Source organism: Sapajus apella, unplaced genomic scaffold, assembly GCF_009761245.1.
Source record: "Sapajus apella isolate SASKATOON/1434 unplaced genomic scaffold, GSC_monkey_1.0 scaffold130, whole genome shotgun sequence".
NCBI classification, from domain to species: domain Eukaryota; kingdom Metazoa; phylum Chordata; class Mammalia; order Primates; family Cebidae; genus Sapajus; species Sapajus apella.
The window spans coordinates 1,738,386-1,751,126 of record NW_022437070.1 but is presented as its reverse complement, the minus strand read 5'-3'; the positions used below and the strand labels follow the sequence as shown (position 1 = coordinate 1,751,126).

The window sequence follows — 12,741 nt, the reverse complement described above, 5'->3', positions numbered from 1 at the left end:
TTTTTTTTTTTTTTTGACGGAGTCTTGCTCTATCACCAGGCTGGAGTGCAGTGGCGCAATCTTGGCTCACTGCAACCTCCATCTCCTGGGTCAAGCAATTCTTCCACCTCAGCTTCCCGGGTAGCTGCAACCTCAGGTGTGCGCCACCGAGCTCAGCTAATTTTTGTATTTTTAGTAGAGACGGTGTTTCACCGTGTTGGCCAGGATGGTCTCGATCTCTTGACCTCGTGATCCGCCCGCAAAGTGCCGGGATTACAGGCATGAACCACCACGCCCAGCCCTTTCTTTCTTTCCAGTGTCTCACTCTGTCACTCAGGCTAGACTGCAGTCGTGTAATCATGGCTCACTGCAATCTCAAACTCCTGGGCTCAAACAATTCTCCCGCCTCAGCCGCCTGAATAATTAGAACTACAGGCATGGGCCACTACACCTGGCTAATTTTTTTCTTTTTTGTGGAGATAGAAGTCTCGCTCTGTTACCCAGACTGGTCTCGAACTTCTAGCCTCAAGTGATTCTCCCGACTTAGCCTCCTAAAAGCTCTGGGATTACAGGTGTGAGATACCATGCCTCTGACTCAATTTGGGATTTCTCTAACATGCTCTTCAGAGAGTCCTTATACCCATTTTACAGATGAGGAAACTGAAGCTCAGGCTGTTGGCCACAGGCACAGAACTCAGAAGTGGTGGTGTGATGACTTCAGCCTGGGTCCACCCAAGTCCAAGGCTCATGCTCTTACTTCCCTCCTGCCCTCCACAGGATGCTGACGCTCTGGATTTGGAGATGCTGGCCCCCTACATCTCCATGGATGATGACTTCCAGCTCAACGCCAGTGAACAGCTACCCAGGGCCTACCACAGACCTCCGGGGGCTGTCCCCCGGCCCCGTGCTCAGAGCTTCCATGGCCTGTCACCTCCAGCCTTTGAGTCCTCCCTGCTGCCCCGCTGGGGGAGTGACCCCCGGCTGAGCTGCTCCAGCCCTTCCAGAGGTGACCCCTCCGCATCCTCTCTCATGGCTGGAGCTCGGAAGAGGTGAGCCGCAATAAAGGGGGGACGTCAAGGGAGCATCCCCTCACCCCATCTTGCCCCTGCCTCCTGCCTCAGCCTCATCTCTCAGCATTTCTCTAACCCTGATCTCTGCTCCAGCCAGGCCCTCAGTGGGCCCAGCATGCTCCAAGTTTATGCCCATCTCTATGCCTTTGGAGTGCCCTCCACTGCTCTCACTGTTTACCTTTCAACCAGGGAGGGCTCTCTCCTTTGGAACATAGTTACATCTGATCCAGTGATAATTTTCGTCAGAGTTTAGAAGACTTTGCCACCATGTCGGAGAAACTGTCTAACCTGAGTGTGGTGATGCATGCCCGTAGTCCCAGCTACTTGAGAGGCTGAGGTAGGAGGATCACTAGAGCCCAGGAGTTCAAGGCCAAAAGGGGGTGGGGTTGCCCCCACTGCCCCAGCCGGGGCAACAGTGAGACCCTGTCAAAAAAAAAAAAAAAAAAATGAAAGAAAGAGAGAACAGAGAGAGAGGAAGGAAAGAAGGGAGGGAGGGAAAATGAAAAGAAACTGTCTAGAACTAAGTTGCAAGTATGTGCTCACCTGGAATCCAGAGTGGTTTCTGTACTATCCTTTTAAGGCTTTTATGGATACATCTTGGTATCTCCCAAGGCTCCCAGCTTATTGCTGGCTATAAAGTGGGTGCCTGATAAAGACTTACAAAATGAGGGAGGGAGGGAATTATTAATGAATATTGTTGTCACTTCTATGGGTGGACAGGTGGTTGGATGGAGGGGTGGATGGAAGGACAGATGGATGGATGTATAGATAAAAGGGTGTATGTATGTACATGTGGATGGATGGATGAATGAGTAGACAGAGGATGGATGGATCAATGAGTTCATGGGTGGCTGGAAGGAAGGAAGGATGGATGAATGGATTAATGGATGGATGGATGGATGGATGGATGGATCAATAAATTAATGGATGGATAGCAGATGGATGGTAGATGGATGGTAAATGGATGTATGGATGGATAGATGGATGGATCAATAGATGGATAGATGGATGGATGGATGGATGGATGGTGGATGGTGGTTGGATGGCAAATGGATGGATGGATGGATGGATGGATGACTGGGTGGATAGAAGAATGGATGGATAGATGGAGGACAACTAGGTGGATAAATAGGTGGATGAATGGAAGGATAGATGAATGGAGGTTATTTGGGTGGGTGGGTAATGGTTTATTGGATAAATGAGAAGATGGATTGGTAGATGGATGAATGGTGAATGGATAGATGGCAGATGGATGATGGATGGACAGCAGATGGATGGATAGATGGATGGATAGATGGACAGATGGATGGATGGATGAATGGATGGATGGTGGATGGATGAATGGATGGATGGTAGATTGATGAATGGTGAATGGATGGATGGGAGATAGTTGGATGGATGATGGATAGACAGTGGATGGATGGATGGATGGATGGGAGATAGTTGGTGGATGGACAGCAGATGGATGGATGGACGGATGGCGGATGGCTGGGTGGATGGAAGAGTGGATGGATAGATGGAGGACAACTAGGTGGATAAATAGGTGGATGAATGGAAGGATAGATGGATGGAAGCTGAGGGATGGATTATTGGATAAATGAGAAGAAGGATTAGTGGATGGATGGATGGACTGGTGGGTGTATGAGTAAAGAAATAACAGGTGCTCAAGGGAGTGAACAAATGCTTATCACCTGCTTACACTGTGACCCACTCTTGCCCAGGTTTGCTGTGTCCTGAGATTCTTGCCTGTTTTCCTCCAGGACCCTGGCCCAGAGCTCAGAAGGCGAGGACGAGGGAGTGGAGCTGCTGGGAGTGAGACCTCCCAAAAGATGCCCCAGCCCAGAACCCGGAAACTTTCTGCTGTTTCCCCTCAGCCTGGTGTGTTGGGGGATTAATGGGATTCTCTGGCCCTCATTAGCTAGCTGGCATAAATCTCCTGTTTTATAAATAGGAAACCAGAGAGGGGCACAGGCTGGTTGAGAATCATACAGAAGATCAACAGGCCGGCTGATGCTGGGGCCTGATCTTCTAGTTTCACTAATGCATACTAAAAAGCTCTGCGGTGAGCTGAGATCGTGCCACTGCACTCCAGCCGGAGCGACAGAGTGAGACCTTGTCTCAAATATATATATATATATATATATTCGTGGTAAGTGCAAAGAAGGAAAATGAAACAGGATAAGGGGAGACATGGCATGTGGTTGATATCTGCAGGAATCTTCTCTCTGTTCCCGTAGGACACCCTCCCGAAACTAGAACAGGTCTTGGCTTCGGATTACTAGTGCAGAGTTCAAAGTACAGACACTAGAATCAGACTGGCCTGCGTTCAAGTCTGAGGTCTGCCACCCAGTAACTGTGAGACTTTGGGCAGGTGACATCACCACATCAAGCCTCAGTTTCCTCATCCAGAAAGTGGGAATGTTTGTATCTCAGGGGACTGCCATGATATAAACATTCAGTGTGGTGTACAAGAACAAACCAAATGGCTGGGCTCAGTGGCTCACGTCTGTAATCCCAGCACTTTGGGAGGCCGAGGTGGGCGGATCACCTGAGGTCAGGAGTTCAAGACCAGCCTAGCCAACCATGATGAAACCCCGTCTCTACTAAAAATACAAAAATTAGCCGGGTGTTGTGGCGGGCACCTGTAATCCCAGCTACTTGGAAGACTAAGACAGGAGAATCGCTTGAACCCAGGAGGCAGAGGTTGCAGTGAGCTGAGACCGTGCCACTGCACTCCAGCCCGGGCAACAAAGAACAAAACTCTGTCTCAAAAAACCAAACAAACCAAACAAAAGCAGCCTCCCTACAGTGTCCCTCCTCCTGTCCCTCCCCATCTATTCATTCTGCATGACAGCAACCACAGTACCCTTTTTAAAAGCCTGGGCAAGGTGCAGTGGTTCCCGCCTATAATCCCAGCACTTAGGGAAGCCAAGGCAGCAGGATCACTTGAGCCCAGGAGTTCGAGACCAGCCTGGGCAACATAGTGAGATGCCATCTCTACAAAAAAAAAAAAAAAATTAAAATTAAAAAGTTAACTAGGTGTGGTGCATGTGCCTGTAGTCCCTGCTGCTCAGGAGGCTGCAGTGAAAGGATCACCCGAGCCTGGAAGGTCAAGGCTGTAGTGAGCCTGTGATCGTGCCACTGCACTCCAGCCTGGGTGACAGCACAGCCCCTGTCTCAAAAAATTAAAAACAAAAAAGCCAGCCCGGACTATGTCACTTCTGCAAGGCCTCCCTCTAGGACCTTTCATGGCTCCCTAGTGCTTACAGCAGTGCCTTGGTTCTTTGCTCTGCAAATGTTTGAATATGAGATGTGGTTGATAATATAACAGTTTACAGGCCAGATGCAATGCCTCACACCTGTAATCCCAGCACTTTGGGAGGATGAGGCGGGAGGATCACTTAAGGTCAGGAGTTCAAGACCAGCCTGGCCAACATGGTGAAACCCTGTCTCTACTAAAAATACAAACATTAGCTGGGAGTGGTGGTGCGCACCTGTAGTCCCAGCTACTCGCGAGACTGAGGCACAAGAATTGCTTGAACCCGGGAGGCAGAGGTTGTAGTGAGCCAAGATCGTGCCATTGCATTCCAGCCTGGAGGACAGAGTAACATTCTGTCTCAGATATAACATATACACACATATATACACATACATACACACACATATATAAAATATATATCTATTTTATATATAAATAATATATAAATATAAGTATATGTATATTTAAATATATATATTATATATAAAATATATAATATATAATTTTTATATTTAAATATATATTTTAATATATATTTTTATTTATATATACAAAATATATATATTTAAATATATATTTGTGTGTGTATGTGTGTATATATGTGTGTCTATGTTATATCTCATGGTATATATGTATGTTATGTATTTTATGTGTATATACATCTATGACAGCTTACACTTATTAAGTGCCTACTATGTACCAGACACTGACTGCACTAAATTCCTTGCATGATTAACTTATTTAATCCTCACAACAGCTATTGAAATATTCTTGTTACTATTACACACATTTACACAGAAGAAGTTAAACGACTATCAGAGTCTGCGCAGGAAAGGTAGCACAGTCAGATGGAGTGTTGAGGAGAATTTAATAACAGGACTGTTGGAAAAGGTGTTAACATAGCGCAGGGAAACCAACAAGGCTGGTACAGTACCCTGGGTCATGCATGGGAAGTGGGCACCAGCCCTGGCCTGAAGGCGCAGGGTGGGGTGGTCACCGGATCCTGTGGCAGGTGAAGTCCAGCTAATTTGGGCTGAAACCTTCCATGGAGGGACACCACCAACTCACAGAGAAGAATGAATACCCACCTGCTGGTGTCTCCCGTGAGCTCACCAACAGGAACACACGGAGCAAAGTTGCAGGCTGTTACAGTCCCTGTGCACAGGTCCTTGGGCAGGGAGGAAGGAGGAGAAGGGGGAACAAGGCTCTGGAGGAACACAGGTAGGATGATTGGACAGGGACTGACCCAAAGGCACACCCCTGACAGGTGGCCACTGGACCCCAGCAGCCCTTAACCACTGCACCATCTTGTCCCTGGGTCTTCCTCCCTTCCTCCCTTCCTCCCCTCTTCCCTTCTTTCTTTCCTTCCGTCCCTCCCTCCCTCTCTCCTTTCCTTCCTTTCTTCTCTTTCTCTCACTTTTCTTTCTTTTTTCTTTCTCTCTTTTCTCTCTCTCTCTCTCTCTGTCTCTCTCTGTCTCTTTCTTTCTTTCAATGGAGTCTCACTCTGTCATCCAGGCTGGAGTGCAGTGACATGATCTTGGCTCACTACAACCTCCTCCTCCCAGGTTGAAGCAATTCCCCTGCCTCAGCCTCCCAAGTAGCTGGGATTACAGGCATGCACCATCACACCCTGCTAATTTTTGTATTTTTAGTAGAGACGGGGTTTCACCATGTTGGCCAGGCTGGTCTTGAACAACTGACCTTGAATGATCTGCCCACTTCAGCCTCCCAAAGTGCTGGGATTGCAGGCATGAGCCACCGTGCTCGGCTTCTTTCATTTTTAAATTTTTTTGTAGAGTCAGGGTCTCATTATGTTGCCCAGGCTGATCTCAGACTCCTGGCCTCAAGTGATCCTCCCACCTTGGCCTCCCAAAGCACTAGAATTACAGGCATGAGCCACTGTGCTTGGCCTTATTTTTTATTTATTTATTTTATTTTATTTTTGTTATTTTTTTTTTAGAGATAGGGTCTCTGTCACCCGGACTGGAATGCAGTGACGCTATCATAGCTCACTGTCACCTCAAACTCCTGGCCTCACGGAATCCTCTCACCTCAGCCTCCTAAGTAATTGGGACTACAGGCACGTGCCACCACACCCAGCTAATTTTTAAATTGTTGGTAAAGATGAGATCTCACTGTCTTGCCCAGGCTGGTCTCAAACTTTTGGGCTTAAGCGATCCTCCCGCCTCAGCCTTCCAAAGCACTGGGATTACAGCCACCACGCCCAGCTATGGCTTGGATACCGATGATGGTAATGGTGGTGGTGGTTTTGTCCGTCTCTCCCACAGAGTTTCCTTCTGACAGGAGGACCAGCCCCAGGGAGCCTGCAGGACCCCAGCACACCCCTCCTGGACATGAATGAGCCCCTGGGTGAGTAGCAACCTCTCCCCTAGGAGGTATAAGAGGGATGGAGCTATTCCAAAGGTGCTGGGGGACTATCAGTGCTTGGAGATGACCTTGGTGGAAATGGCAGCTCCTGTCTCTTCTCTCTTCTCATGGACACTGTGGAGGAGGGGGGAAGAGAGACCCTAAGGGAGGCAGGGGCTCTCCAAGGCTGCCCTTTGGGGTGGAAGCCAAGCCCTGGCCCGAGACTAGATCTCTGGAGCCTCCATGCCCATGATCACACTTTATTACCATTTATTTATTTATTTATTTATGAGACAAAGTCTTGCTCTGTCGCCCAGGCTAGAATGCAGTGGTACAATTTCAGCTCACAGCAACTTCCACCTCCTGGGTTCCAGTGATTCTCCTGCCTCAGCCTCTCAGGTAGTTGGGATCACAGGTGTGCACCACCACACCCGGCTAATTTTTGTGCTTTTAGTAGAGACGGGGTTTTACCATGTTGGCCAGGCTGGTCTCGAACTCCTGACCTCAGGTGATCTGCCTGCCTCGGCCTCCTAAAGCGCTAGGATTACAGGTGTGAGCCACCACGCCCGGTCTTTAAAAATGTTTTTAGATGTAAAAAAAAAAAAAAAGTTTTAAAGAAAATGTCTGCCGTGTGGCTATCGTGGTGATGGTGCTTCCCACAGCCCCTCCGCAGAGCATGAGACAAGCTGTCATTTTACAGTGCAACTATCAAAAGCCATTGCTTCACTTGAAACCTCCATATATCAGCCAGAGGAATCTTTTCAGAGCCTAAATCTGACCCTAGCCCTCCTCTGCTCAAAGTCCTTCCATGGCTCCCTAGTGCCCTTCAAAGAAAGATCAAACTCCTCGCTTGAACTTAGATCCCTGCAGGGTCTGGTCTCTGCTACGTCTTGGACCACACTGTGCTCTGTTTCAGGTGCAGCCACTGTCTTTCAGTTTATTCTTTCCTTCATGCGTGTAACAAATATTTATAAAGCATGCAGTAAGCACCAGGCATAGTTCTAGGGGCTGGGGACAGGTTGTGAACAAAATGCATAGAAATCTCTGCCCTTGTGGAGCTGACATTCTAGTGCAGGAGACAGACCGTAACAAAGAAACCAGTACAAGAGCCAGGCACAGTGCCTCATGCCGGTAATCCCAGCACTTTGGGAGGCCAAGGCGGGCAGATCACCTGAGGTTGAGAGTTTGAGACCAGCCTGACCAACATGGAGAAACCCCGTCTCTATTAAAAATACAAAATTAGCTGGGCGTGGTGGCGCGTGCCTGTAAGCCGAGCTACATGGGAGGCTGAGGCAGAAGAATCGCTTGAACCCAGGAGGTGGAGGTTGCAGTGAGCCGAGATCGCACCACTGCACTCCAGCCTGGGCAACAAGAATGAAACAATGTCTCAAAAAAAAAGAAACAAATATGAAAAAGAGTGTAAGAGGGAGGCTGGGCACCTGGCTCATGCCTGTAATCCCAGCACTTCGGGAGTCAAAAGTGGGAGGATCGCTTGAGGCTAGGAGCTTGAGACCAGCCTGGACTAAGTATAGCAAGACCTTGTCTCTACTAAAAAAAAATAATTTTTTTTTTTGAGATGGAGTCATGCCCTGTTACCCAAGCTGGAGTGCACTGGCGCAATCTCAGTTCAATGCAACCTCCGCCCCCTGAGTTCAAGCGATTCCCCTGCCTCAGCCTCGTGCTCAGGCACATGCTACCACACCCGGCTAATTTTTGCATTTTTGGTAGAGATGGGGTTTTGCCATGTTGGCCAGACTGGTCTTGAACTCCTGACCTCAGGTGATTCACCCACCTTGGCCTCCCAAAGTGCTGAGATTACAGGTATGAGCCACCACACCTGGCCTAAATTTTTTTTTTTGATTGGCTGGGCACGGTGGTGCATGCCTTTAGTCCCAGCTACTCCGGAGGCTAAAGCAGGAGGATTGCTTGAGCCTGGGAGTTCAAGGCTGCAGTGAGCTACGATGGTGCCAGCGCACTCCAGCCTGGGCGACAGAGCGAGACCCTGTCTCAAAAAAAAAAAAAAAAAAAAAAAGAGTCCAAGAGAGCTGGGCAAGTGGTTCATTCCTGTAGTCGCAATGCCGTGGGAGGTGATAGAGGGGAGGATCACTTGAGACCAGGAGTTAGAGACCAGCCTGGAAAACACGGCAAGACTCGGTCTTTACCAAAATTTTTTAAAAACCAGGTGGGTGTGGTGGCACACACCTGTTGTCCTAGTTTCTTGGGAGGCTGAGATGGGCGGATTGCTTAAGGCCAGGAGTTCGAGGCTGCAGTGAACTGTGACTGCACCACTGTACTCCAACCTGGGTGACAGAGCGAGACCCTGTCTCTATTTATTTATTTTCACATTTTCATTTTCTTTCTCTTTCTCTTTTTTTTTTTTTGAGACAGGTTCTTGCTCTGTCATTCTCGGCTCACTGCAACCTTTGTGTCTCTTGGCTCAAGCGACCCTCCCACCTCAGCTTCCCGAGTAGCTGGGACCACAGGTGGGCACCAGCACCCTCAGCTATTTTTTTATTTTTTTTATTTTTTATTTTTAGTAGAGATAGGGTTTCACCACGTTGCTCAGGCTAGTCTCGAACTCCTGAGCTCAAGCAGCTCACTCACTTTGATCTTCCAAAGTGCTACGATTACAGGCATGAGCCACCACTCAGGCCCCTGTCTCTATTTAAATGAATAAACAGGCCAGGTGTGGTGACTCATGCCTGTAATCCCACCACTTTGGGAGGCTGAGTTGCGTGGATCATCTGAGGTCAGGAGTTCAAAACCAGCCTGGCCAACATGGCAAAACCCCATCTCTACTAAAAATACAAAAATTGGCAGGTGTAGTGGCTCACGCCTGTAGTCCCAGCACTTTGGGAGGCTGAGGTGGGCGAATCACAAGGTCAGAAGTTCAAGAACAGCCTGGCCAAGATGGTGAAACCCTGTCTCTACAAAAATACAAAAATTAGCCAGGTGCAATGGTGGGCACCTGTAATCCCAGCTACTCGGGTGGCTAAGACAGGAGAATTGCTTGAGCCCAGGAGACAGAGGAGTGAGCCAAGATCGCGCCATTGCACTCCAGATTGGGTGACAGAGCAAGACTCTGTCTCAAAAAAAAAAAAAAAAAAAAAAAAAGGAGTATGATCAGGGTGGTTTCATTGAGAAGGTGATAGTTGAGCAAACGTGGAGTGAGCCCTGATGATATCGGGGGAGGAGTGTCCCAGGCAGAGATAGTGGCAAGTCCAAAGGCCCTTAGGCGGGGACTGTATATGTCTTTTTGGGAGTGGGGGAACTGTATCTTGCTCTGCTGCCCAGGCTGGAGCACAGTGGTGCAATCACAGCTCACTTCAGCCTTGAACTCCTGGGCTCAAGTGATCCTCCCATCTCAGTCTCCCGTGTAGCCGGGACTACAAGTGCACTTCATCGCATCTGGCTAATCTTTTAATTTCTGTAGAGAAAGAGGTCTTGTTATGTTGGGTGGCTGGTCTTAAACTCCTGGGCTCAAGTGATCCTCCTGCATCAGCCTCCCAAAGTGCTGGGATTGTGCCTGGCTGTATCTGTCTTATTTGGGGAAAAGCAAGACCAGTGTAGCTGAAGCAGAGAGGAGAGAAAGGTGAGGGTTGACTGCATGGAGCCTCTGTGGGATGTTGTGATGGCTTTAAAGTCATCACAATGGAGGCGGCTGCCTCAGGGCCTTTGCATATCCTGCTCCTTCTCCCTGGAATACTTTTCCCTCTGTTCTGTGCCATGTTACCACATCCTTTAGATCTCGGATCAAATATGACTCCTTCCACAAAGCCCTCCCTCACTTCATATGCTCATGGCTTATAACACTCCATAATATAATTACACAGGCCTCTGGGTCATCATTTGATTGCTGTCTGTCTTCTCCTTTGGGTATAAGACCTTCAAAGGCAGGGGCCGGGGCTATCTTGGTCCCTGCTATATTCTTCTTTGTGCGCATGGGTGGGTGGTGGCCGAGCACAGAGGGGGTTCTCTGCACGTATTTGTGAATGAGGAGCTAAGATTTAAGCACTCGCACTGTGCCTAGCTTCCTGTACCTGATCCAGTTGGCGCTTCTCACTGGAATGTCCGTCTCACAAAGGTAGGGGCAGGGAGTGTCATCTATCCTGTTCACTGCTGTGTTGCTAGCACCTGGCACAGTGCCAGACACAAAGTAGATGCACAGTAAATGTCTTGGGTTTTTTTTTTTTTTGTTTTTGAGGCAGATTCTCAGTTTGTCACCCAGGCTGGAGTGCAGGGGCACAAACACAGTTCACTGCAGCCTCAACCTCCTGGGCTCAAGTGATCCTCCGACTTCAGCCCCCACAAGTAGCTGGGACTACAGGCATGTGCCATCACGCCTGGCTAATTTTTACGTGTTTTGTAGAGATGAGATTTTGCTATATTGCCCAGGCTGGTCTTGAACTCCTGAGTTCAAGCAGTCCACCCGCCTCAGCCTCCCAAAGTGCTGGGATTATTGGCATGAACCACTGCGCCCAACAGCAAATATGTTTTGAATGAGTAAATTCTCATAAATGAAGTAGGTGTGAGTATTCTGGTTTCCCAAGTAACAACAGCTGACTTAGCTGTACTCTCACCAGTACTAGTTATGGTTCAGAGCACCTTCCATGGATTTACTCATTGATTCTTCATTACAGCCCTGAGAGAGAGGTGCTGTTATTAGCCCATCTTACAGATGAGGAAACTGAGGCACAGAGAGGTGAAGTCACCTGCCCCAGGTCACACAGCAAATAAATAGCAATGCCTGGATTCCAACTAGGGAGCATCTGGCTCTGGACTCGGGTTCTTCACGGCAGCCCTGAACATCCCCGAGAGGTTCAGAGAGTGGAACGTGCCCAAGATGTCACTACTGTTTGAATCCAGGCAGGCCTGCCTCGCCATCCAGGCTTTCAGCTCCCAGGAAGGGAAGACGGGTTGGGGTTATGGTTGTCCGCTGATTTCTCTTTCATCTTTTCATTTGTCATTTCTCTTTCATCTTTGCAGGCCTGGGCCCCTCACTGCTCTCTCCGTACTCAGATGGGGACACCGACCAGCCCCGGGGCCACTTCCAGCCAGCGGCAGGCTCGGGCCAGGCTGACTGAGCCAGCTCCTCTCCCTGTCTCCCTTCTCCTCCCCTAGAAAGGACCTCAACCACACTCCAAGCCGGCAGCCGACGCACAGGATGGGGGCGCCAGGAGAGGGCCCCCTCTCTCCTCTAAGTGCCCCCTTGCCCACCTCGGGCCTACCTCAGCCCTCACCCCTCTGCCTGCTCCCAATGTGGGGACTCTTTGGGGTGGTCTCAGCTCAGTGACCTCTGGGAGGGGGTCCCTGCCCCCTCCTCCTCCTCTCAGGATTTCTCTTGGGGTTCTCAATACTTGGTTACCTCATTATCCCTTTCGCTGCCTCTCTTGGCTTTATTTTGGGGAATTAGGGGTGGGGAGGGTTAGGGGGTCGTGTCTGTGTTTCCGGGTTCTGGAGAGAACGATGATCCACAGGTCACCGTGATCACGTTTCCTTCTGTCCTTCTTGTATTATTATTTTTATTTTTGTCTATTTCATAATATGGTTTTTAATCACAATGAATTGCCTGGGGTCTGTAAGAATGTGGGACTCTGATCTTTCCCCCCTCCTCAGGTGTCAGTGGGGGGAGGCTCTGGGCCAGACCTTACCCCCAGCGACTTCCCATTGAGGCCAAAGCCCCCCATGCTGCCCGTCTGCTCTGCCTGCCCCTTCCGTTCTGGGCTTCCTGCTGCCCCCAGCTTTGCCTGGACACTGACTTCATTCATGGTTCTCCCACTTCCTCTGCTTCCAAACTATGCAACCTGCAATGTGCTCCCGCTCCGGACTCTATAACCTCTGACCTACACTGGTTCTAGACCACACAACCTTCAGCATGGTCTGGTTTAGACCTCACCTTCTTCTTCTTTTTTTTTTTTTTTTTTTTGAGATGGAATCTTGCTCTGTCACCTAGGCTGGAGTACAGTGGTGTGATTGCAGCCTCCACCTCCTGGGTTCAAGTAATTCTCCTGCCTCAGCCTCCCAAATAGCCAGGACTACAGATGCATACCACCACGCCTAACTAAT

General features: G+C 49.1%; 1 protein-coding gene and 1 long non-coding RNA gene across 8 annotated transcripts in view; one reads left to right on the top strand and one right to left on the bottom strand.

The window, feature by feature from the left end:
* The window catches only part of LOC116539576, a 16,548-nt gene extending 6,432 nt beyond the window's left edge, over window positions 1-10,116 (bottom strand). Inside the window, exons 1-2 of the long non-coding RNA XR_004264118.1 lie at window positions 10,014-10,116; window positions 2,757-2,761 (exon numbers count right to left, since the gene is read on the bottom strand). This is a non-coding gene — a long non-coding RNA (uncharacterized LOC116539576). The remainder of the gene's footprint in view (window positions 1-2,756; window positions 2,762-10,013) is intronic.
* The window catches only part of HIF3A (hypoxia inducible factor 3 subunit alpha), a 42,051-nt gene extending 29,815 nt beyond the window's left edge, over window positions 1-12,236 (top strand). For 6 of the 7 annotated variants that reach the window (XM_032262579.1, XM_032262575.1, XM_032262578.1 and 3 more), the window contains 4 exons: window positions 757-1,028; window positions 2,810-2,927; window positions 6,597-6,678; window positions 11,662-12,236. In XM_032262579.1, the coding sequence (XP_032118470.1) occupies window positions 757-1,028; window positions 2,810-2,927; window positions 6,597-6,678; window positions 11,662-11,759 (570 nt within the window). In that variant the 3' untranslated portion in view covers window positions 11,760-12,236. The remainder of the gene's footprint in view (window positions 1-756; window positions 1,029-2,809; window positions 2,928-6,596; window positions 6,679-11,661) is intronic. The other variant, XM_032262581.1, reaches the window with a different exon arrangement.
* The last annotated feature ends 505 nt before the right edge of the window (window positions 12,237-12,741 follow it).